Raw genomic sequence first — 23,011 nt, forward strand, 5'->3', positions numbered from 1 at the left:
GATAGAAAGAAAGCCCAGAAAACCACTGGACTTTGAGTACCTAAGTCATGGTCACTTTCCGAAATTCCATAGTAGCAGAAATAACATCTATAAAATGAAGATAATTCTTATGGGTCTGCTGTATGAAATAAATGAGAAAATATCTGTGAAACCACGTGCAGATCTAAAATAACTGTGGTGCAGACAATAAAGTTATACCTAAGTGTAGAAATGAGTTTAAAAAGTGCTTTCGTCCTGATGAATGAGACAAGACCAATGTTATTATCCCCATATTATGCAAAGCCATCTAGGTAGGAAGGGAAGGAGCCCCAAACACCAAACGTGTGTGTCTAGCTTTGGCAAGTCTAAATTTAGGTGCACCTAAAAACAGAGGCTCAATGTATATAAAGCAAAACTAACAAAACTGTACCACTTCACTTCACCTATCTAGGCATGCTTCTCAAAAACTGAAAAATCTGAAGAAAGTAGAAGGATGGAAATAACAAAGATAAGACCAACAATCAATGAAATAGAAAACAAACAAAGAGAGAACATCCATTGTATGGAATGTTATTCGGTGATTAACAAAAAAAAATGAAGTCCTGATGCATATTAGAACGTGGATGCACCTTGAAAATATGCTACATGAAAGAAGCCCAACACAAAAGGTCACATATTGTGTGACTCCATTATAGGAAATAGCCAGAACAGGCAAGTGCACAGAAATAGAAAGCAGATGAGTAGTTACTAGGGGCTGGGGGAAAAGGGTAGCGGGGAGTAATGGCTTAACGGATATGGGTTTCCTTTCGGGGTAAAGAAAATATTTTGGCACTAGATAGTGGTAATGGTTGTATAATATTGTGAATGTATTAAATGCCACCAAATTTATACTTTAAAATGGTTAAAATGGTGAATTTTATGTTATGTGAATTTTATCACAATAAAAAAACTTAGAGAAGCCAAAACATTCAAAAGTTGATCATTGAAAATACTAATAAAATTTATAAATCCCTAGTAAGACTGACACAGAGGGAGAGAGAGAGACGACAAATTCTAATGTTGAGAAATGAAGAAGAGACTATTACTACAGATCCTAAAGATGGTGAAAAAAAGCATATTATTAACCACTTTATTCCACTCAATTTAGAAATTTAGATGGAAAGGATGAATTCCTAAACTTACCAAGATATACACAAGAAGAAACAGGAAATCTCAATGTTTTCATATTTATTAAAGAAATTGAATCTGTAATTTAAAATCTTCAGTTCCAGATAGCTTCACAAGTGAATTCTTCCAAACATTTAAAAAAGAAAAAATACTACATTTTACACACTCTTCACAAAACAGAAAAACTCTTTCTCAACTCTTTCAACAAGCCAATATAACCTTGATATGAAAACCTGACAAGTTAATTATAAGAAAGGAAAATTAAGATTACAAACCAATATTTATCATGAACATGGGCATTAATATCTTAAAGTATTAACCAACTGAAGCTACAATATATGCAAACAGATAATTTATTGTGACCAATAGGGTATATTCCCAGCACACAAGTTTGGCTTAAAGCTTTACACCAATTGTATAATTAACAGAGTAAAGGAGAAAAATGACCATCTCAATAGATGCAGAAAAAATATTTTTAAAAATTCAATACTCATTTATGATTTAAAAAAATCATAGTAAATTAGAAATAGAATGGAAATTTCTTAATCAGATAAAGAATAGCTACTAAATGTGGATAACTATAGCAAACATCATATTTGATGAGAAAGGAAGCTTTCCCAGTGACTGAGGAAGAGACAAGGACACTGACCATTATCACATATATTCACTATTAAACCAGAGGAAAAAGAAAAGAAATAAAAGATACCAAGATTGGAAAAGAAAATCTGAACACTCATTATTCACAGACAACATGATTGATATGTTGATAATCTAAACGACTTTACAGATAAATTATTAAAATTAACATGTGAATTTACCAAGGTAGCTAGCTACAGGATCAGTTTACAGAATCATTTCTTGTTGTATAGTATGGAATAATTAGAAAAAATAATTTTAAAAAGGGACTATCTATAATAGCATCAAAACTACTAAATTCTTAGGATCTAACAAAAGACATACAAAATCTCTACACAGAAAACGACGAAACACATACACCAACTTCAGTTACTGGAAGACTCAAATTTAGTGACGTCCACTATTCTCAAGTGATGGATACGTTCAGTGCAATCTCAATTAAAATCTTGGCAAAGTTTTGTAGTAATCGACAATCTGATTTTAAATTTAAACGAAAGTGCAAAAAGCCAAGAATAGCCATAAAAATGTTGAGGAAGAACAAATTTGGAGGATTTTACTACCTAAAATCAAGATTTATTATAAATATATTATTAAAACAATGTGACGTTAGTGCAATGATTGACAAATAATCTAGTGGAACAGAATAAAAAGTCCAGATATAAATCCACACATATGTGCTCACCTTATTTATGACAAAGTGCCACTGCAATGCTGTGGGGAAAGGATTTTCTTTTCAATAAATAATGTTCAATCATTTGGATATACATGTGGCCACAAATGAATCTTGCTCCCTACTCACAGGATACCCTCAAATATATTTCAGATAGATGATAAATCTAAATGTGGTAAATAAAATAATAAATCTTTTATAAGATAAAGAAGCACATTTCATAACCTACTCAAAGATTTCTTAAACAGGTACGCAAAGCTACATCCATAAAGAAAAATGTTGATAAATTGGATTTCATTAAAATTGCAAATTTTCTGGGCTGGCCCCATGGCCCAGTGGTTAAAGTTCTGCACGCTGTGCTTTGGCAGCCCCAGTTCATGGGTTTGGATCCTGGGCGTGGACCTATTCCACTCATCAAGCTATGCTGTGGCGGCATCCCACATACAAAATAGAGGAAGACTTGCACAGATGTTAGCTCAGGGCAAATCTTCCTCACCAAAAAATAAACAGACAAATAAGCAAATAAATTAGTAAATAAAATTGCAAATTTTCTATTCATCAAAAGAAATGATTGAGGGGCTGGCCCCGTGGCAGAGTGGTTAAGCTTGCACACTCTGCTTCAGCGGCCCAGGGTTTTGCTGGTTCAGATCCTGGGCACAGACCTAGCACCACTCATCAAGCCATGCTGAGGCAGCATACCACATAGCACAACCAGAGGGACCTACAACTAGAATATACAACTATGTACTGAGGGGCTTTGGGGAGAGGAAGAAGAAGGAAAAAAAAAAAGATTGGCAACAGATGCCAATCTCAAAAAAAAAAAAACAAAAACACGACTGAGAAATGAAAAGATTCACCAAAAAAATGGAAGAATATATTTTCAATACAAGTATCCACAAAGGACTCATATCTACAAATCAATAAGAAAAATAATGTCAACCCAATTTGAACATTCTCTGCACAAAACATGATTCCAAATGGCCAATGACCATAGGAAAATGTGTCTATTCCATTAGTCATCTAGGGATTGCAAATAAAAATCACAATGAGATATTCTTACATACTTGTCAGAATAGTTAAAATTAAATTAAATTAAATTAAAAAGATACAAAAACTGACAGTATTAACTGTTGGCAAGTAAGGGGAGCGACTAGAACTCTTCAGAGTTTTTAGTGAGAGAGTATGTTAGTACAACTACTTTGGAAAACTGCTTCTCAGTATCTACTAAAGCTGCCCATATGTGTACCCCGTTACCCAGTAGTTCCAGTTCTGCACGCGTACCCAACAGAAATGTTTACACTGTGCATTAAAATATGTTCTACAAGAAAGCTTATTGCAGCTTAGTTCATAATATTAAAAAAACCCAGATGTAACATAAATGCCCATCAATAGTAGAATGGATAAATAAGTTGTGGTATATTTGTACAATGAAATACCATATACAACAAATGAGAAAAAATGAATTAATGCAGGGGTTGGCCTGGTGGTGCAGCATTTAAGTTTGCATGTTCCGCTTCAGCGGCCTGGGGTTTGCCAGTTCAGATCAGTTCAGGGTGCAGACCTACACACCACTTGCCAAGCCATGCTGTGGCAGGCATCTCACACATAAACTGGAGGAAGATGGGCACGGACGTTAGCTCAGGGCTAATATTTCTCAAAAAGAATTAATGCAGCATGCTACAACAGAGGCTTATGACAACAATATTTTATTTATTGCTCATGCTACGTGTCCATTGTGGTTGGCTGTAGCTCTGTCTCCTATCATCACCAACCCAGGATCCAACCTGGGAGGGCAGACTGTATCTAGAAAATTACCAGTTTTCAGGCAAAGAGAGAAGAGACACAGTGAAATACATACTGGCTCTTAAAATTTCTGGAAGTGACATATGCTACTTCTACCAACATTTCATTGGCCAGACTAAGTCATACAGCCACTCTTCAGTTCAACCACACAGAGCTGTTGAGAGTAGCCCACTGAGAGTAGCACAGCAAGAAGAGAACAAAGTTATTTGAGCAACAGTTATCCAATCTGCCACAGGGGCTATGAAAGTGAGTATCTGGCTTCTCTCTTGGACAAATGGGAATCATTTTGAATCTCTGTGTCTGATTCCTCAGAAGTAGAGGCTGAGAGAGGATTTCAGAAACACATGAGTTAATGAGCTAGTGCTTATCAGGAAAAATCCTGGAAAGGAGTGAGGGTAGCAAGATAAAGGTAGGAAAAGAACCAAAACAAACCTGCTAATGATAGGGCACTTTTGATTTTATTATTTCTATTTAATTATGTATGTATTGTGTGTGTTTATGTGTGTGACTTTTAGCATATGATGTGATTGTTTTGAATGCTAGTGGGCTTCTCTAGAATCTATCCATAAGCAATTTATTTTCCAAAGATCTTGAGTTTACGTTCTACCCACAATCTTCAGATTCACTGCGGAAGACGCTATTTTTTCTGTAGTGGAAATTGCTAACGGTCCACAGAATGCTCCATCTGCACTTCATTAAGGTTTTACTTCTTAATGGAATCAATGACATTCTACAGGTTTCTATGATTCACCAGTTAGCTCTTAGAAACCACAGGGCTCCTCTGGTGGACAAAGCCCAGAGCTCAATGAACACAGTTTTATGTTAAGTATTCAATTCTCCATTTCCCAAAGTCATCCCTGATAGGCTGAGCTTTTTCTGCTATGTCTGTTCTAGAGACTATCAAACTGAGTGTGTTAAAAATTTCTACTACATTCTCTGCTAATACTAAAGCACATTTCTCTTAGTTTCCCTCAACTGGATGACTTGCCCTTGACTGTGCTAATTATCATCTTCCATATCTCCAGTAAATTGCTTTTCTAAATAATCTAATTTCTTGGGAAAAATAAGTTTGGGCCAATGCTTTTCTTGGTAAAGACAAATTTCTACAGTATCATGACAAACGATATGAACACAAGTACATCAATAATACTGAGTGTGCACCCAGGTCTTACTTCTGTGATGGTGCGGTGGAGACACTAAATCAGCACCTTCTCTCTCTTTTCCAGCATCATTTGGGTGTAGTGTTTAAACCCCTGGATACATATTAGAATCCCATAGGGAGATTTTATAAAATACTGATGCACAAACCCCAATTGGGGGGAGATGGTGGAACTCTACTCTTCTGTGCCTTCCTGCCCTATGGAGGTAGAAACTAGAACCTATATTTCCCTAACTCCCTTGCAGCCACAGTACTGGAAGTGATTTTGTGTCTGTAAATCAAAATGCCTTGAGCAAAACTCAAATTTGAAACTGACTGAGTAAAGAGACAGTATGGCAAGCATCTGTTTTGCTAGTGTGGACCTTGGCTGCAGATGAAACTCTGAATCCTGCAGTTCTTATGATTCCTTGAGTTCTGGGTCTTACTTTTGTGGCTGCAACTCTCCAGTCTCCTACCAATGATACATAAGGTTTCCTATATCCCCCGCTTCCCATCAACTCTTGGCAATATGGAGCCTTTTAATTTTTGCTAGTCTAATGGGTATAAAGTAACTTGAGTGCTGTTTTAATTAACACTTCTCTGATTACTGAAGATTCGGAGGATCTTTTCATGTGTTTCATTTTTTCTCCTCTTCTGTAAATTGCCTCTTCACACCATTTGGCTCTTATTCCTTGAGGTTACTATCTTCTCTTTGTCATTCTCAAGAGTTCCTAATATATTCTACCCATTAATACCTCATCAGTTTAACATTGCAAATACTTCTCATTCTGATTTTCATCTATTATCTTTGTCAATAGTGTTCTTCCCTGAATGGAAATCCTTAATTTTGATGACTCAAATTCAATTAAGTTTTTGTCTTAGGGTTTATATTTTTTAAATTTTGTTTCAGACGTCCTTCCCTATCCTTAGATCATAAAGATGCTCTCTTACATTGTTTTCTATTAACTGTAAAGGTTACAGACCCTTGTTTAGTAGTTGATGTTGGTTAGGACACAGCTTTATTCCCTTCCATAGAGTGAGTCCATTCTCCCAATGCCATCTCCTAAACAAACATCCTTTCCCTATTAATTGGTTCTATTAGCTTTATCTTACTTTAATTCCTCAAAGAGAAATATGTCTGAAATCTCTATTCTATTCCCTTGATCTATAGGTTTTTTTCTTGCACAAATACTAAATTGTTTTTATTATTAGGGCTACATCTGCCCTTAATTTTTATTTTCTGAAGTTGACTTAGCTGTTGTGAAAAATCTATTGTGAGATATATTGTATATACCTAAGAGTATATAAAATACATATATACAGTTATAGAATAATTATGAAGGAAATATTAATGTAAACCACCATCCAGGTCAGGAAACATAATACTGCCAGCACCCCAGAATTTTCCCCATGTATTGTCCTCTGACCACAATCCCCACCTACCCTAGAGGCAACCACTACCCTAACTTTTGTGATAACTCCCCAATAAAAGCATACTACATGTATTCACTTTTGTTTCCTTTAGCGCAACATTGTTTTGTGAAATTCATCCATGTTGCATGTAGCTGTAGTTGTGGTATAAATTGCTGTATAGTATTTCATTGTATGAATTTACTATAATTTATTTATCCATTTCAACTTTATCCACACTTGATTTTCTCCAGTTTTTAGTTTCTTTTAATGTGAATTTTTTTTTTAATTAACGTGATGTCTTTAATGGTTATAGAGCTGTCATGATTTCCAGACTCTTCTTGGGTCAGTTTAAGGAACTAGGGTAGACGACACTAGCTACCTACCCAAACCCCTCCTTTCTGAGCACAAGGCTGCCCAGCTGAACTAAATTTCCCAGGCTCCCTTCCAGTTAGGTATAGCCGTATGACTACGCTCTTATTAAGAGAATGTCAGTGGAAGCAGTTTGTGCCATTTTTAGAGTGAGCCTGAAGACATTTGGCATATCTTCTTACACTCTCTTCCCCATTTCCATGGGATGGAATCCAATATGATGGAATCCAATCTGATGATTGATCATGAAGATGAAAATGCTCTACAGAACACTTGCAACCACGTGAAAACTGCTGGACCCTGAAGTACCACAAGGATCAGAATTTTCACACTGATCTGTCTCAGGAACAGTCATCTGAGATCGCTTATGTGAAAGAGATGATAAATAATTTTTTTAAATTAGCAAACACTTATATAATACTGGCACGTAATAAGCACTGTTCTAAGTTTTACCTATACTAGCTCTTTTAAACCTCTTAGCAACCCTAAGTGGTAGTTACTATTACTACCTCAATTTTAAAGATGAGAAAACTGAGACACAGAGAAGACCAGAGTTGCACTGAACTGAGTGCAACTGAACTGAGATTCAAATCCAGGAAATTGGGCTCCCCAATCTGCGCTCTTACCCACTAAGAGGTACTGTACTGCCTTTCCACAAGATTTATATTCTTTAAGCCACTATCTTTGAGGTCACTTTGTTACAACAGCTTAGCATGACCTTAAAAATATAGAAATTTGAACCTAGAAGTGGGGTTCTAAAAATAACCTTAAATATGTGGTTGGATTAGAGTTGAGGAAACAGATATCACAGGCTGGAAAGCTAGAGACCCTTGTAACGTCATCACAAAAATATTTAATAAAATTGTTTCCTGCAGTAAATTGAAAGGCGGGCCATTTACCCAGAGAGCAACCAGAACGTTGATGTGTGCTGGTTGTTCCTTGATGTCTTTAGTACAGGACATTAAGAAAATTAGGTACCCAGGTAAGAACTAGTGGGCATAAAGCAGAAGGCTATAGAGAAAGTCTGGCAATTTGGTTCTGTGCCCCAACAGCAGGAGGCAAGATTGCCACAGCTCATAGTCTTTCCAAAAGCCTCCCAACTAGGAAAGCCAAGGGATTCAGCACTGCGGAAGATTATATTAATGGTGTTGCCTTTATGCATTCACTCAGATGTCCTTAAAGGAGACAGCATTTAAATGAGGGGGAGAGAAATCGGTAGACTTGGAAACCAGGAAGTAAAGTAGGCTTAAAAACTACGCTCCAGAAAGAAACCTGAGTGTTGTTGCTGGCACATGGCATGGACTGGAAACAAACAGATGCAGAAGCCTATTGAATTTCTAAGGTTCTTATATTTCAAAAGCAACCACAGCTTGGCCTGAAAATGTCCTCAGACTCTCAAACCTATACCTGTAGGTAGGAAGCTACTAAAATCACAGAGTTTTTCCAAGACCCACTTCAGATGTGGCCTTAAAGCGTAACCCAGCAGGAAGAATTCCCAAGGGGCAAAATTTGGAATCATGGGAAAGTACACCACTGCCAAGACAGGGAGCCTTCTCAATTTCTCTCTGGTGGAATAATCTCATTGCTATGGGCCAGTGACCACTTCTGGTTCTAGTAACTGCTTCTACCCCTTATCGCTTCAAACCTAAGGTCGGAAAGAGTCCCTGGCCTTCTTCCCACCCAATCTCCCCAACTCCATAGCTAGCACTAAAGTGTTGTACTGTATTTTCCTTTAATCTTCCCACCCTGTGTCAATAGTTCCCGTAAAGAACTTCCCTCAATAGCCCTGTTTGAGTGTGCCTTCTCTTTCCTCCAAGATCCAGACCAGTGATGTCTCTGAATGGCTCCACCAAGGGAAGCTACGCCATCAATCACCCTCCTGAGGACTAGAAAATGAAAGAGAAATAAACGTGCTTTTTTTGTGTGTGTGAGGCACTGCACTTTTTGTTCTATATGTTACAGTAGTTTTAGCCTTACCCTAATTAATAGTGTATGTTTTTGCTAGGGGTCTGTTCTTTTCCTAAGAAGTTCAAATTTATTGGCATAAAGTAGTTTATCAACTCCTCTTATCTCTCTATGTTTATAGTATCTGCATGTCTTATTTCTCATTTCTAACATTGGATAATTGAGCCATCCTTTTTCTTGATAAGACTCACTAGATGTGTATTAGTTTTTATTAATCTTTTTAAAGAATGAACTTTTGGCTTTTGTTGACTCTCTATATTATATGTGGTTTTCTGTTTCATTAGTTGGCTGATTATCATAACAAATTACTCCAGAACTTAGCATTTTAAAACAATCAGAAACTTTTATCATGATGCACAGTTTTTGTGAGCAAGGTAGAAATGGCAATGTTTTTATATAACCTAGTATCGGCAGTCACACATCACCACTTCTAGAATATCCCATTGATTACACAGGTCAGCCATATTTGATGTGGGAGGGGACTATGCCAGGGAATGAATAGGAGGAAGTAAGGATCTTTGGGGGCCATCTTGGAACTGTGTACCACATTGGATTTTGCTCTTATCTTCAGTATTTTCCTTCCTGAACTCAGCTATCCCTAATCATCACCTTAGTATCCCCACCTCTGATAACTTACAGTAACATGCTGAATAACAACATTTCAGTCGATGACAGATTGCATATACAATGGTGATCTCATAAAATTAGTACTATGTAGCCTAGGGGTGTAGTAGGCTATACCATCTAGGTTTGTATAAGTACACTCTATGATGTTTGCACAATGATAAAATCACCTAACATCTCATTTCTCAGAATGTGTCCCCATTCTTAAGTGATGCATGACTGTAAACAGAAAGACTAGGAAAGGGAAGACAATGAATCGGCAAAAGGCAGCATTTATTGTGAGGGGCAATCCTGTCAGCGACTAATTGCCCCAAGGAACTCAAGGGAGGTTTCAGAGCTTTTAACTGTTTCACCAAATCGTTTTTTGTTAAGAGATGCACTCACCAATCACTCTGAACCAGAGAAGCCCCACCCCGAGAGCAGCACCTGCACAGCTGAACCAAGTGAGGGCCCAAAGCTGCCCTTCATTTTAATACTAAAATCTCTGTCCCAGAAGCAGGCTAAGCGTTATTACCATAATATGCGATATATGTGGAAGCCTGAGCCTGTGCAAGCGAATACCCATCTCTCCCTTTTGACTATTCATTCCCAACCAAAATAAAACGCCCCTGCTTTCCCATGCTTGGAAAGCCATGGCTTTGGGAAATAATTCCCTGTGAGCTCCTTCTTTGCAGGAAATAAACTTTACTTTGTGTGATAACTACTGGTGAAGGTTCTGATTTTAACTTACCAAGAAGTAGACTTACTTTGGTTCCATAACAATCCCTCGCTTTCCCAAGCCAAGTGAGGGAAGGGGCTCAAGATAATCACGTAAGGATTTGGAGTGCCTATACGAACGTGAAGCCCAGAGCCTGTGGCCCTCCCTGTGAAAGGACACATTGGTCTCTCAGCAATCAGATCCCCCAAATCTCTCCGGGAGCTTTATCATCCAGCCTTCCCTAGTTTGGCCTGGGGAGAATGCAGGGCAGGGCCAATTCTCAGGGACCCACCAGCACCTAAAGGCCCTTAGACTTTCAATCTCTGGCTCTTCGCGTTCTCTCTAGTTTGGTAAACTTTGTCTAATCTAGTAGGTGTAAGGGTTAGGGACAGAAAAACAAGACTATTATACCTGCTTTTAGTTATTTCTTTCTGTGTCCCCCCCATGGTTAGGCTTTTGAAACTTAAAATCGGAGAACTGACTATAACATTCTGCCGAGACATTCTTCCCCTGAAGCAATGCAAACTACAATCTTACTGTCTAAATCAGAAAAGGGGTTACATGGCCTAAAAAGTAGAATTTCACCCTGCTACAAAACTTTTCAGCAAAACTTACATCTAACTGAGCAAAATTCTTTAGGAAATAAAAAGGCCTCTCCAGAAGAGGAAAAAAAAATCAACCAACCACTGCCCAATAAAAGTCACAAAAAGGGAAGGGGGCGGGGCACTTGGCTATACTGATTTCCATCAATGATTTTCTAAATGTTGTCTTGGTTTTTGACCGAGAAAGGGACACTTCTATTTTTTCTCCTCAAACTAAGGTTTAGACAGGAATTCAAGCCAGACCCATGTTATTTATTTCGGATTTCTTAGGGCCAAGTTTATGGGATGTTGCTTGATGAGTGTTTATTGAATTAACCAGAAGAGAAAGATTAAAGCAATTGAAGGTAACAGACCTGAGACCCCATCTCATAGTTCAGAGCCAAGTTGATTACATACTTCAGATACAGATATCAATACATTAAGATCTATTACAAAGGAACGAATGAACCCTGCCCTGCTCTAAGTGAGGCTTGTCTCCGTCAGATTTTTCAGAACCTGATTTCCTGCGTGTCTGTACTGGGGAGAATGCAAGTTTAAAGAGTAGGTCTCAAGATGTCAATTCTTGCATTTGTCCATGGGCTGGGCTCTTGATTGGCCATTTGTGCCTACCACAATTAGATGAACAGAAGGGAATTGTAAATATTGAAACATTAGCTTTTCTCCTGGTATGGATTGCAGGAGGCTCAGAACACCACAGATGTAGGAGGTAATTTTCCCACACAGTTCTCAAGGAGCCCTAGGTGAGCTGGACACCTCACTTGCCACAGCTCACACAGATTACTGTAGAAAGAATATTGGGGGTGCTATACAAAAAGAATTGAGAGGTTTGGCTTTGTGTTGGGCTGTCACTAACGACTTGCAATTTGGTGCCTATCATGTAATCTCTCTGCTTCTTTACTTCTATCCATGAGAAAAGCCAGATGCACTTTGTTGGTGTCTGTCATTTACTTACAGTTCCACTTATATAATTAGGGGTTTACTTTTACCAGACATGCAGACTTTTGGGGATGTCTGGAGTTTAGAGCACACAGTACAGAGTTTTGTGAAATACGGTGCCTATGAGAAGTTTCCCGTGGTACACAACAGCCACACTGCTGCCCTGAAGCACAGAGCCATTATTGGCATACTCGGTACTTATACTGGGCTGCTCAGACAAAACATTGTGGATGCGAAGTACCTGTCAAGAGAAGATTATTTGTTAGTATACTACCTGAGGAAACAGCCGTTAGTGACATTTTCCTTCCCAAATACTTCAGGACTAATACATTTCTCAGAAATCAATAAGCTAAAATCTGTATATCTTCAATCATTTTTTCACTTCTTCTGATGAAAGTATTAATGTCTGGATGATATCTATGCACTCGACTGGACGAGTTATCTGACATTACCCAAATTCCTCAACAGATGGTTTACATAATTTTGATAGTTCAGGCATCTCCTACAGAAAGAGGTAGGAACCAGAGGATGCTCCTATCTAATTCTTGAGCAAACAGCGTTCCTCTGTGGGAAAGGGTCTTGCCTTTGACTGGGCCTACAGCATGGGGAGGGAAAAACAGGATGAAATGATAAAAGGACATCCAGTTAGCAAGCCAACCCAAACTTGTAACAGTAGGATGTAGTCTTCACAGCTGGAGCCGCTCTCACATCCATGAATGCATACTTAAGGAATTCAGTCTGACACATCACTGCCTGTTACTGTTATTGATCCCCAAGAATAACACACTTTAGTTTGCTAATCAGAAAATATATAAGTGCTCAGTTTTCCAAATAGCCTGGATGAAGTTCACTCAAACAGGACATTATGGGAATTAAAGAAAACCAATTAGAAATTCATGAGTCATGAGTCTATATCAACATTTCTTATTAGAATAGAGTTTAGTTGAGTTTTGTTTTTTTATCTTAGAGAAAATTCTACAACTTTCTCTCAGGTTTGTTACATGAAAATACTCAAGCTTGGAACTCATGTAGAAAACATTAGCCTCTACCAAAAGGAAAGAGTGTCAGTGATTGTGAAGAAAGAAGTCTTATCTAAAATAAACAAATGGTTAAACTTAAAATAGAGACCAAGAAAAGATCCAAACAATTTTCAAATCATCCTATGGATCCATTTTCATTCTCTTAAAACAGACCCTGTTGTTGGGCATTTATGGAAAGCTCTATGTATCACTTCCGGGGGCACATATCTGAGGGAAGGGTTGCTTCCTAGCTTAGGGTAATAATTCTTCAGGTTCTAGGCTCAGGTTGGACTTTTGTTTCTTTTTATATTTTTTGGTGTTTTTTTTTTAAGAATCTGTGACTAACATGTTAATAAGAGAAACAAACATTATTGTTGGGTTTTTTTAAACAGAAGAACAGCATTATAGGAAGCAGAAATAACTGTATATTCTAATTTACCCACAGGGCCAATTACTAGGCTAGGGTTTGAATCTCAATTTCCCAACTCCCCAAACCTAGATTGAAATGTTATATCTTTCTTCAAACCTTACCTTCTCAATGAGGTCTACCCTGCCCTCTGTATTTAATAATAGGATCTGCACTTCCCCCTGTTTACAGCAATCCTGATCCTCTTTACTGTTACACATTTTTCCCCATAGAACTTAGGCCCTTCAAACTTACTCTATAATTTACCTGTTTTTCAGCTTATTGTTCATTATCCCCCTCCTTAAGAGCAGGGATCTTGGTATGTTGCTTTCTGATATATCCTAAGCATTAGAACAAAGTCTGGTGCATTACATTGGGAATAACTCTCTGAGTATGTGTGCCAAAAATTTATATCTATATTTAAATTCACTAGAGATTTTTTAATTCTTAAACTCAATGCTACAGAAAATGCAATGCTTTATGCTACTTATTGTTTTTTTAAAGATTGGCAACTGAGCTAACATCTGTTGCAAATCTTTTTTTTCTTCTTCTTCTCCCCAAGACCCCCCAGTACATAGTTGTATACTCTAGCTGTGAGTGCCTCTGGTTGTGGCATGCGGGACGCCACCTCAGCATGGCCTGGGAGCGGTGCCATGTCTGCGCCTGGGATTTGAACCATTGAAACCCTGGCTGCCGAAGCTGAGGGCGAGAACTCAACCACTCAGCCATGGGGCCGGCCCCTATGCTATTGTTTTTAATGCCATATAAAATTCAATGGCATATGTTATTTTTTTGGAAGAGATTTTAAATAACACAAATAACATCTTTAAAATGAGACAGTCTTCAACATTATCATATATATTAGAACCTTGCTGGCAAACTAATTTTATTTTGAGACTGCAGTCATGTAAACCCTTTCATTTGAGCTTCATGCTGGGTAGTGTGAAAGAAGATGGTTCTGCATACGACCCTCCCTTTGCCTAACTTCAGGGCCTGCTCAGAGCCTACATCCTGACTGGAAATAAGATATGGCAGTCTTGGTTAATATGAAAAATCAAGCTCATATTTTCCCATTAGTCCCAAGAGCAAGTACAGCCCTTGCAAAGATAGGACATTTGTCTAGCACTGATGTTAAATTAGCACCAGGTGACCTGAAAGGGTTAATGGGCCATATTTCCCCATCCTGCCAAAATCTCTGCTTTTTCCAAATGTAGAATTTGTTTAGTTCTGGAACATCACATGTGACCCACTAAATTCCCCCAAGTCACCCCAATAAATTGTTTGTTCTTGCAGCTTTGCCCGTAGCTCAGAGAAGCATAGGACTTACTTCTGACCCTGGAGGATCCTCAGGGTTATAGTTCAGCAGCTTCATGGCGTTTGGATGGCATCCTGCCAAAATATCTCCCGTGTCAGGATCGATGGTCAAGTTATCCACTAAGGTCCCCAATTGCATTATCTTCCAACAAAGAAGAAGTAGTGAAGACATTGTTTCCACTTTTTTCCCTACCCCTTCTCCCTCCCACCAGCTCCTGAAATTGATATTTTCAAGGGGCTTTGCTGCTGAATTTTAGAAGTGCAAGCACGTCTCACTGACATTCTTCTAGAATAGTCATGTTTCCCTCATTCAAGGAGCACCTTCCTAGGTCAAGTGTGCGCGCTAACATTAAGAGGCCATGTTGGGTGGGCAAGCAAGGGTACTTTTACCTTCAGTGGAGTTAAATCCCAGTTATCATGTTTTTTCAGTACGTGGATGTTCTTATCCAATATATCAGCTACATAGATATACCTTTGAAGTAAATAACGTTTACAGTTAAGCAAGTAGTAATGAGAAATGACCCTAACATTTATTCTGGAGAAGAGGTATAAAAATTCACAATAGTTCAGGGGCTGGTCCCGTGGCCGAGTGGTTGGGTTCGCGCGCTCCGCTGCAGGCAGCCCAGTGTTTCGTTAGTTCGAATCCTGGGCGCGGACATGGCACTGCTCGTCAGACCACGCTGAGGCAGCGTCCCACATGCCACAACTAGAAGAACCCACAACGAAGAATACACAACTATGTACCGGGGGGCTTTGGGGAGAAAAAGGAAAAAATAAAATCTTTAAAAAAAAAAAAAATTCACAATAGTTCAAAGTGTCACTGCAATGTTTTTCGAAACCACAATAAAAAAAAGATAATAGAGTGGTATTTTTAATATTCTTGAAGTGCTTTAAATAACCCTGAATATGAGATAGGACTATAAAGTAGTGAAATTGATCTTTCTAGATGACATATTATAGGCTCAGTCTCATTACTTAGGAGTCACGATTTATTCTTTAAATGGAATGGAGGTACGTGGACCTCTTCTAAGGCCAGAAGAGTCTATACTTCCAAAAGTTAGTGCTTGAAAAGAAGTATTAGGCGATCATGAAGCTCAATCACAAGCACTTTTAAAAAGAGGAACAATACTTGAAGTTGTTTTCCACAAAGATCATCTCTATTCATCACCTCAAATTTACATATTAATACTCATGGTTCTTTTCTTTTTTAAACACTTTCCATTTTTAAACACTTTAAAAGAGTGTTTCTCATAAAATTTCATGCTGCAGAAAATAGTGTTTTCTCATCGAAAAGTCTGCTGTGGTATACCAATAAGTCTGAAACTTATGCAATCTCAATGCTCAATCCTAACTTGGGTCTTCTTCTTTAATAAAAACTTTTGGGTAACTAAACTTAGAATAAATGGTTAAAGACTCATAAGGGGCAGAGGAATTGTGCATTTATTCTCTTTTTTAGTGTGTTAATTAAGCATGTTTCTAGAATCATATCCACACAAGAATTTGGAAGAAGGTCTTTATATCTTTGAGCCCAAATCACTCACTTCATTGGGGAGAGCCTAAAGCTCAAGAGGGCAAATAGTTTGCTTAAGATCACACGTTTAGAGTGAACGCTGGCCACATCTAATCCCTCCACACATATGTTGACTACTCAAGTCTAAGGAAGTAACCACCTCTTAAGCAAGGAGTCCACTAAAATGTGAAGGGCAAAGGGTAGAAAAACTATAAAAGAGCTTACTTCTTGTCTAATGAGATTGTGATCCCATTGGCAGAACTAAATCCTTTGGCCACCACTTTGACCTCTCTTGGACTATAGAAAAGAACATAAGTCCAGTGAAGCTCCATGGCCATCTCAAATAGCGTCAAGAAGAAGTTGGTAAAATAGTGGTCTCTGGTGGCATAGAACTGTTCTGGTCCCACGACCACAATGTCATTCACACTGAAGTGGAAAAAAAAAAGAGAGGAAGAGAAAGAGAAAAGGAGTATTCAAATTTCCTGACGGTTGTCAAAATCATTAAATCTCTGCAAAGACCAATATGTTCATCAATTTGAAAAAGTATACATGAAGTAGTATGGATTAAGGAATTCTACAGAAAGTCCATGATTTTTCATTGTCCCGATGGGGATTCTTTTAGCCATTTGTTATTTTCTCATTCCTCTCTTCTGCAGAAGTCAGCAAAAACAAATAAACATACAAATAAACCTCAAACTCCAAATCTGTTGACTTGTAAATGCTAAATAATGATTATCTGTGGTGGTCACAGAGGAGTTCACCAATAGTTCTGGTCCTCCTCCTTCTGGAATTAGGCTTTTCCTTCCCCTTAATGTTAGGCACAACCGTATGACTTGCTTTGGCCGAGGAAATGAAGATATGTGTGTGGCTTCTGGATGGAAGACTTTAAGAGCCAGTACGTGACCCAACATGCTTCCCTCACTCTTCCACAGTAACCAGCAACTTTCCTGATGATAGAGAGTGTGGTCCCCCTAGGGCCCTACATGAAGACAATATAAAACTGAGCCCCTGAATCATCTACACTGAATATATAGCACAAGTGAGACAACAAAACAAAACTTAGTGGTTTTGAGTCACTAAAGACGTTAGGTTTCCTCCCTCTGTTATTGTAGCATAACCCAGTCCATGCTGATGTTTATCATTTCTCTAAGTAGGTGGGATTATGAGTGCTATTCTTTCTTATATACGTTTTTCAATACCATTAAAATTTTTAAATGAAGCACGTCTTAACTCTTTCAACAGTAAAAAACAGTAAAGTCATTTCTGTTTTGGAAAAGAAAAAAGAGAGGCAATGACTTGAAAAAATGTGAAAAAAAAGACTAAACATTTCTATATTAAATTTAGGAAAGAAAAACTTGGGTGAATCAGGAAATGCTTTGAGGTTTTGCTATACAATGACTTTCCCAATGTCATTAGGCTGCTCATCTTTTGGGTCTCAGCTGAAGCATTCCTTCCTCCAAAACATATTGCCTGACACCACAGATTAAGTTGAATTCCCTCACAACTTGTTTCCATAGCACCTTGTTCTACCCCTTGAAATGCTTGGTCAATGTGTGTTTCAGAGCACCTCTAAAGTCCTCCTTTTTGTGGAACAAAGCCTCACATGCCCTGTTCCAGCTGGTGCTGCTTCAACCAGCTCTGCATAGGACCCGACAGACTTCCCATAGTGCAACCTTACAGTGCCTTACCTCATGTCTGTTATGGGCCTCTTGCTCCCACTTCTGTCCTTCCATGTTGACGTCAAAGCAAAGGACATCACCAGACTTGATTTGCACATGCATGACCAGGCATGTGCAGGAGTTGACCCCCCTTGAGGCAAACTCTTGACTAAAGGAAGATGGGACTGATGAATAAATTCTTTTCCCTTTCTATCTTGGCCAGCCTTTCTTGAAATCAGGCTTATGTTGCTTATTGGAGGACAATCTCATGATCTCAAGTAGTCGATTGCACTTAGCAGTGGCTGGCCTGATAACGGAATTTGTTAGAGACTCTCCCTTGTATGTGTTTCCTAGAGCTGCTGTAACAAAGTACCACAAACTGGGTAGCTTAAGACAACGGAAATTTATCATCCCACAGTTCTGGAGAAGAAAAGCCCCAAATCAAGGTGTTGACAGAGGCATACTCCCTTTAAAGTTTCTATGGGAGTGCCTTTCCTTGCCTCTTCCAGCTTATGGTAGCCCCAGGTGTTCCTTGGCTCATAGCTGCATCACTCCAATCTCACTCTCCACCTTCACATGCATTCTCCCTGAATGTCTGTCTGTCTACTTAGAAGGACACCAGGCATATTGGATTAAGGGCCCACCCTGCTCCATTATAACTTCTTCTTAACTAATTTCATCTGCAACCATCCCATTCCCAAATAAGGTCATGTTCTGAGGTATTGAGGGTTAAAATTTCAACATATCTTTTTGAGAGGACACAATTCAACCCATAACACCCTCCTTTCCCTGCTGCCTTAGGCTGGTCTCTCACTTCTCTGTCCTAGAATGGTACTCCTCAATAAAGTAGTTGTGCACTGAGTCTCCTCTCAGGCTGCGCTTTCTTTGGAACTCTTCCTGTGAGGTCATATGTTACTGCATTTGATCCTCACAGTCACTCATTAGGTAAATTGGGCCAATAAGAGAATTCCCATTTTGCTGAGGAAATTGAAGCACAGGTTAAATGATTTGTCCACAGTTTCTCAGTCACCCCATGGCAGTCCTGGTGCCCTTTGTGCCTCAGAACCCAATTACTTCAACTTGTCACTTTTTTTGCCCTCTGCTCTTCTTGTCCCCAAATGCTATGAGGGGAAACTCATACGTGATTTTGAGAAAGATAACAAAGGAGAGAAGGTGTACTTCCTTCTTCTTCTTCTCCTATTCTATCCCATGGAAAGATTAACCTCTACTGTTTTGAAACCAGTCTTTCAGAGTTGAGTCCATTTTATAAACGATGAATTCTTCATTGTTTGTTACAGCCTTGAAACAGGCAATCTATCCACTAAAAAACATACTATTCTTTTCAAGACAGTAAGAAAGATGTTCATCACTGCAATTGAGAGTCTAGTTTTGAATTCAGATGGATCTAGGTTTACACTCTGGTTTTGCCACTTACAAATTACATAACTTGGGCAAGTTACTTAACCCCAAATTCCTTTAAGCCTTAGTTTCTTCATGCCTATTACTAAAGGCTATTGTGAGAATGAAATTAAGTATTCTGGCACAGTGTCTGGAACATAGTCATGCTTAACAAAAGTGGGTTTTTATATGTTCCCAGAGACTTTTTCCAATTCTACTTTAAAGCTCAGATGGAACAAGGGAATGACCCATCTGGAGGCTGGTTATAACACCCAGTAGGTGCAGCTTTTAGAATACAATTTATTAAGAAAACTAGAAAAGGGTGTAGGTGTTTAAAGACAGCCTGGTAGTAGGCATTGTCTTGCTGTGGTATGGAGGATGGAGTTAAAGCTGGGAATCTAATCGAGTACCTTTACAGGATTACAATGCTTTCAAGAAGTTGGCAAATATGAGGATATTCCATACTGAATACAGCAATTTCCAGCAAGGTGCCACGCAGTGTCACCATGGAAACCTTTAGAAAGCTTTAGAAAACAATGCTACCAAACAAAAGTTGAAGAAAGCCTGCTGAAGCAAAGAAAACAAAACACACAGCAGAAGTTCAAAATGAATAGAAGTGCAAATACTTTAATTCCATACCTTATGAGAAGTTTGTGTTGTATGGTTTTCAGGTGTACCAGGGAACGTTGTCGTTCCTCAAATTTAAATATCTCCACAGTGGACTTCATGTTGGGATGATTCACAACATAAAGATACACAGTGTGGTCTAAAGTGGAAAAAGGCATAATTTCCAAGAAGTTTACTTCTATTGCAACTGTGATTAGACTTGGTGTAGAAGTTGGTCACATCTGAGGATTTTTCTCATACATCTTGCATTTGATCCCATAGTCCACCTGACAGGTAAGTCAGACAAACTCCAGAATCCCCATTTTACTGAAGAAATTGTGACTCAGAAGGTTAATAACTTATCAGCAATTTCGCCACCACCAAAGTGGCAGAGCAGTGAGTGGAAGAAAACAAGCTTTGTTGAGAACTTTTTCCCGTGAGAACTTCCTACACTGCAACACACTCAACAAATATCAGAGTTGTGTAAACATCTTAAATTAAGCAACATTTTGCAACCAGAGAATGAAATTGTGACGTTGTCAGCTACCTGAAGTCGCAAGAACAGTATATTGAGTGAACCCAACCGACATGGGATGTAAATATGAATGCTAGAGAAAATAGAGCAGCCAATTCTGGGTATTACCAACCTCGAGAATGTTCACACATCTGTTTTCATATTGGAATGTGAACTGCTGTGAACAGGATTGAGGGTAGTTATCTGGCTTCTCAGAGTACTGTCTTCTGACTTTTTAGGAACTCTAGGTCTAAAGAGCTCTAGGGTTTTAAAGGGCCTGACCCCATCCTCCCACTGCAGGACTGATCTGCGTTCATCTCCCCACTTCCTTTCTTGACGGAGTTTCCAATCATGCGATGAAGCAAGCTTGAACCCTGAGCTGCATGGCTTTTACTCAGGGGCCCTGAAACACACAGGCCCCTTTACTCAAATTAAGGAAAAGTGCTCCCTCACAGACAAATCTTCCTTTTGGTCTGACCCAGCTCTCTTCCCCGGCCTGGGGCTTGGCAAGCAGAACCAGAGCTGGATTTTAGTCCCCACATGGCCCTTCAGCCAGACATTCTTGTCAGACACAGCATGAATAAATGCACTCCCTTGGCTTTACCCCGTCTTTAGCCCTCTGCTGGACCCCTCCTTCCACATAAAAGATGCATGGTGAGAACACTTTAGTTCTCTATCTTCTCATTCCGTTTCTATTTCTATGTGTAATGTTTTGGCCTTATGAATTAGATACATAATTATACGACTAATAAATAAAATGTCAATCATAATATACTCAGCTTCTGAAAGCCTGTTTATACACCCGAGGCTTAATCTTTAACCTGGTCCCATCTCACAAAAAACAACCAAAAGCAACCCCCACTCCCCCCCTCAACCCCCAAAAAACCCTACCTCTAACACTATCCCATGCAATAAAATAGCTCCAGGTTAATCTGATCACACATTACACTTTCCCCAATGAAAAATCTTACATCTAGTTGGGTGTCAGGCAAAAAAGTGGTGACTTTTGAATTGCTTAAGTAGACCCTGGAGCCCTAATTTTACCTGGGTAAAGGACATAGGATTAGAAGTAAGACCTCTTGGGTTCTAGTTATGAAACTGCCATTTACTAATGACAGAAGTGAAGTCATACTTCACTGCAATTCTCTAAACTCCATTTCTGCATCTATAAAACTGAATATTAATATCTGCCCTGCCTGTCACATAGAGTTCATTCATTTATTCATTTAACACGTGTTCAAAGCACCCACTATGCAGCAAATATTGTTCTAGACTCTGGGAATCCAGCAACGAACAAGTCACGTATTCTTTCATGATGATTATATTCTAGAGAAGAAAACAGGGGGGAATAATTAGTAAGTAAAGGAATACTGGAGTGGGGAGATGCCTTCTTCATGGAGTGGCACCCACTTGAAGAGTGACAGAAAGCTTGGATCTAAAGATGAGAGGGAGCTCGCTACAGAGCAGTTCTGGGAGAGGCAGAGAAGGTTGGTATCTTTTAAGATTAATAAAAAACAAGAATTACCATTTTGATGAGTACATTGAGAAGAAATACAACAAGATTCATACCCTGAAACAAGGTGGTGGGAAGGCTTTCCTGAGAAGGTAACATTTAAGCTGAGGCCAGAATCATGAGGAAGGTAAGCCAGAAGTAATGGAAAGACATTCCAGGCAGAGGGAATTACAGATGCAAAGGCCCTGGGCCTTGTAGCATTTTATAGGACTAAAGGAAATCCCATGTGGCTTGTCCAGAGAGTCTGGGGGAGAGTGGTGTCCAGTGAGGCTGGAGAGAGCATTCAGATGCCGGAGTGTGCAGGGGCAGCGCCTAGGAACTTAGGCCATTCTGGAGACTTGGAGTTTATCTTCAGAGTAATGGGAGCAATACGGAGAATTTTAAGAAGAGAGTGATATGATCAGATTTGCATAACAAGTAACTCTTGCTTATGAAAATGGATTGAGGTGTTATAGGAGAGAAGGTGCGGTTAGAAGCCACTGCAGAATCCAGGGGAGACATGGTAGGGGCGTGGATGGTGTGGTGGCAATGAGAATGGGAAGAGGTGCACAGGTTGGAGAGATATTTGGGGGGTAATTTGGGCAGAACGTTGTAACCAGTTGACTGAATGGGGCAGGGAGAGGAGAAGTGTCAAGGTTGGGCCCAGGATTGTATTTTGAGGAATTAATAAATTATATATGCATATGCTTTGTAAACAGAAAAGCAATACAAAATTGTTAGGTACAATGATCTTTTAAGGCAGGGCTTGCTAAGCAAATAAACAGTATATACAAAATTTTAGAGGAATATTTAACCTACTTAATAAAATAGTACTCAACTATGTTAAAAGGTACCCATTTACTTAAAAAAGAACAAGTCTGTGTTGGTGTAGATGAAAGGAATTGAACAAAGATCTGTTGCATAAGTGGATAGAAATGCTTACTAATCACTCTTTTTTATTTGTGAAAATCACTCCAGCAGATTTACACTTAATAATAATTGTACCTCCAGTATATATTTGGAAGAGTTAAAACAAGATTGCTTTAGAACTTCTGAATTTCAACACTTCCATTTGGCCTTCCCTTTGTGTAGTGA

General features: G+C 38.9%; 1 protein-coding gene and 1 long non-coding RNA gene across 2 annotated transcripts in view; both read right to left on the reverse strand.

Moving 5' to 3' along the window:
* Positions 1-1,191: 1,191 nt before the first annotated feature.
* On the reverse strand, positions 1,192-2,618 carry LOC138923899 (uncharacterized). Its single transcript, XR_011438186.1, has 2 exons — positions 2,465-2,618; positions 1,192-1,269 (listed from the first exon to the last, which is right to left on the reverse strand). It is a non-coding gene; the product is annotated as an uncharacterized lncRNA (long non-coding RNA).
* Positions 2,619-11,294: 8,676 nt separating this feature from the next.
* The window catches only part of PON3 (paraoxonase 3), a 28,020-nt gene continuing 16,303 nt past the window's right edge, over positions 11,295-23,011 (reverse strand). The window contains exons 5-9 of the mRNA XM_001493457.5: positions 19,944-20,070; positions 16,474-16,674; positions 15,129-15,210; positions 14,752-14,880; positions 11,295-12,240 (exon numbers count right to left, since the gene is read on the reverse strand). Of these exons, the coding sequence (XP_001493507.1) occupies positions 12,082-12,240; positions 14,752-14,880; positions 15,129-15,210; positions 16,474-16,674; positions 19,944-20,070 (698 nt within the window). The 3' untranslated portion in view covers positions 11,295-12,081. The remainder of the gene's footprint in view (positions 12,241-14,751; positions 14,881-15,128; positions 15,211-16,473; positions 16,675-19,943; positions 20,071-23,011) is intronic.

Source organism: Equus caballus, chromosome 4 (assembly GCF_041296265.1).
Source record: "Equus caballus isolate H_3958 breed thoroughbred chromosome 4, TB-T2T, whole genome shotgun sequence".
Lineage (NCBI taxonomy): Eukaryota > Metazoa > Chordata > Mammalia > Perissodactyla > Equidae > Equus > Equus caballus.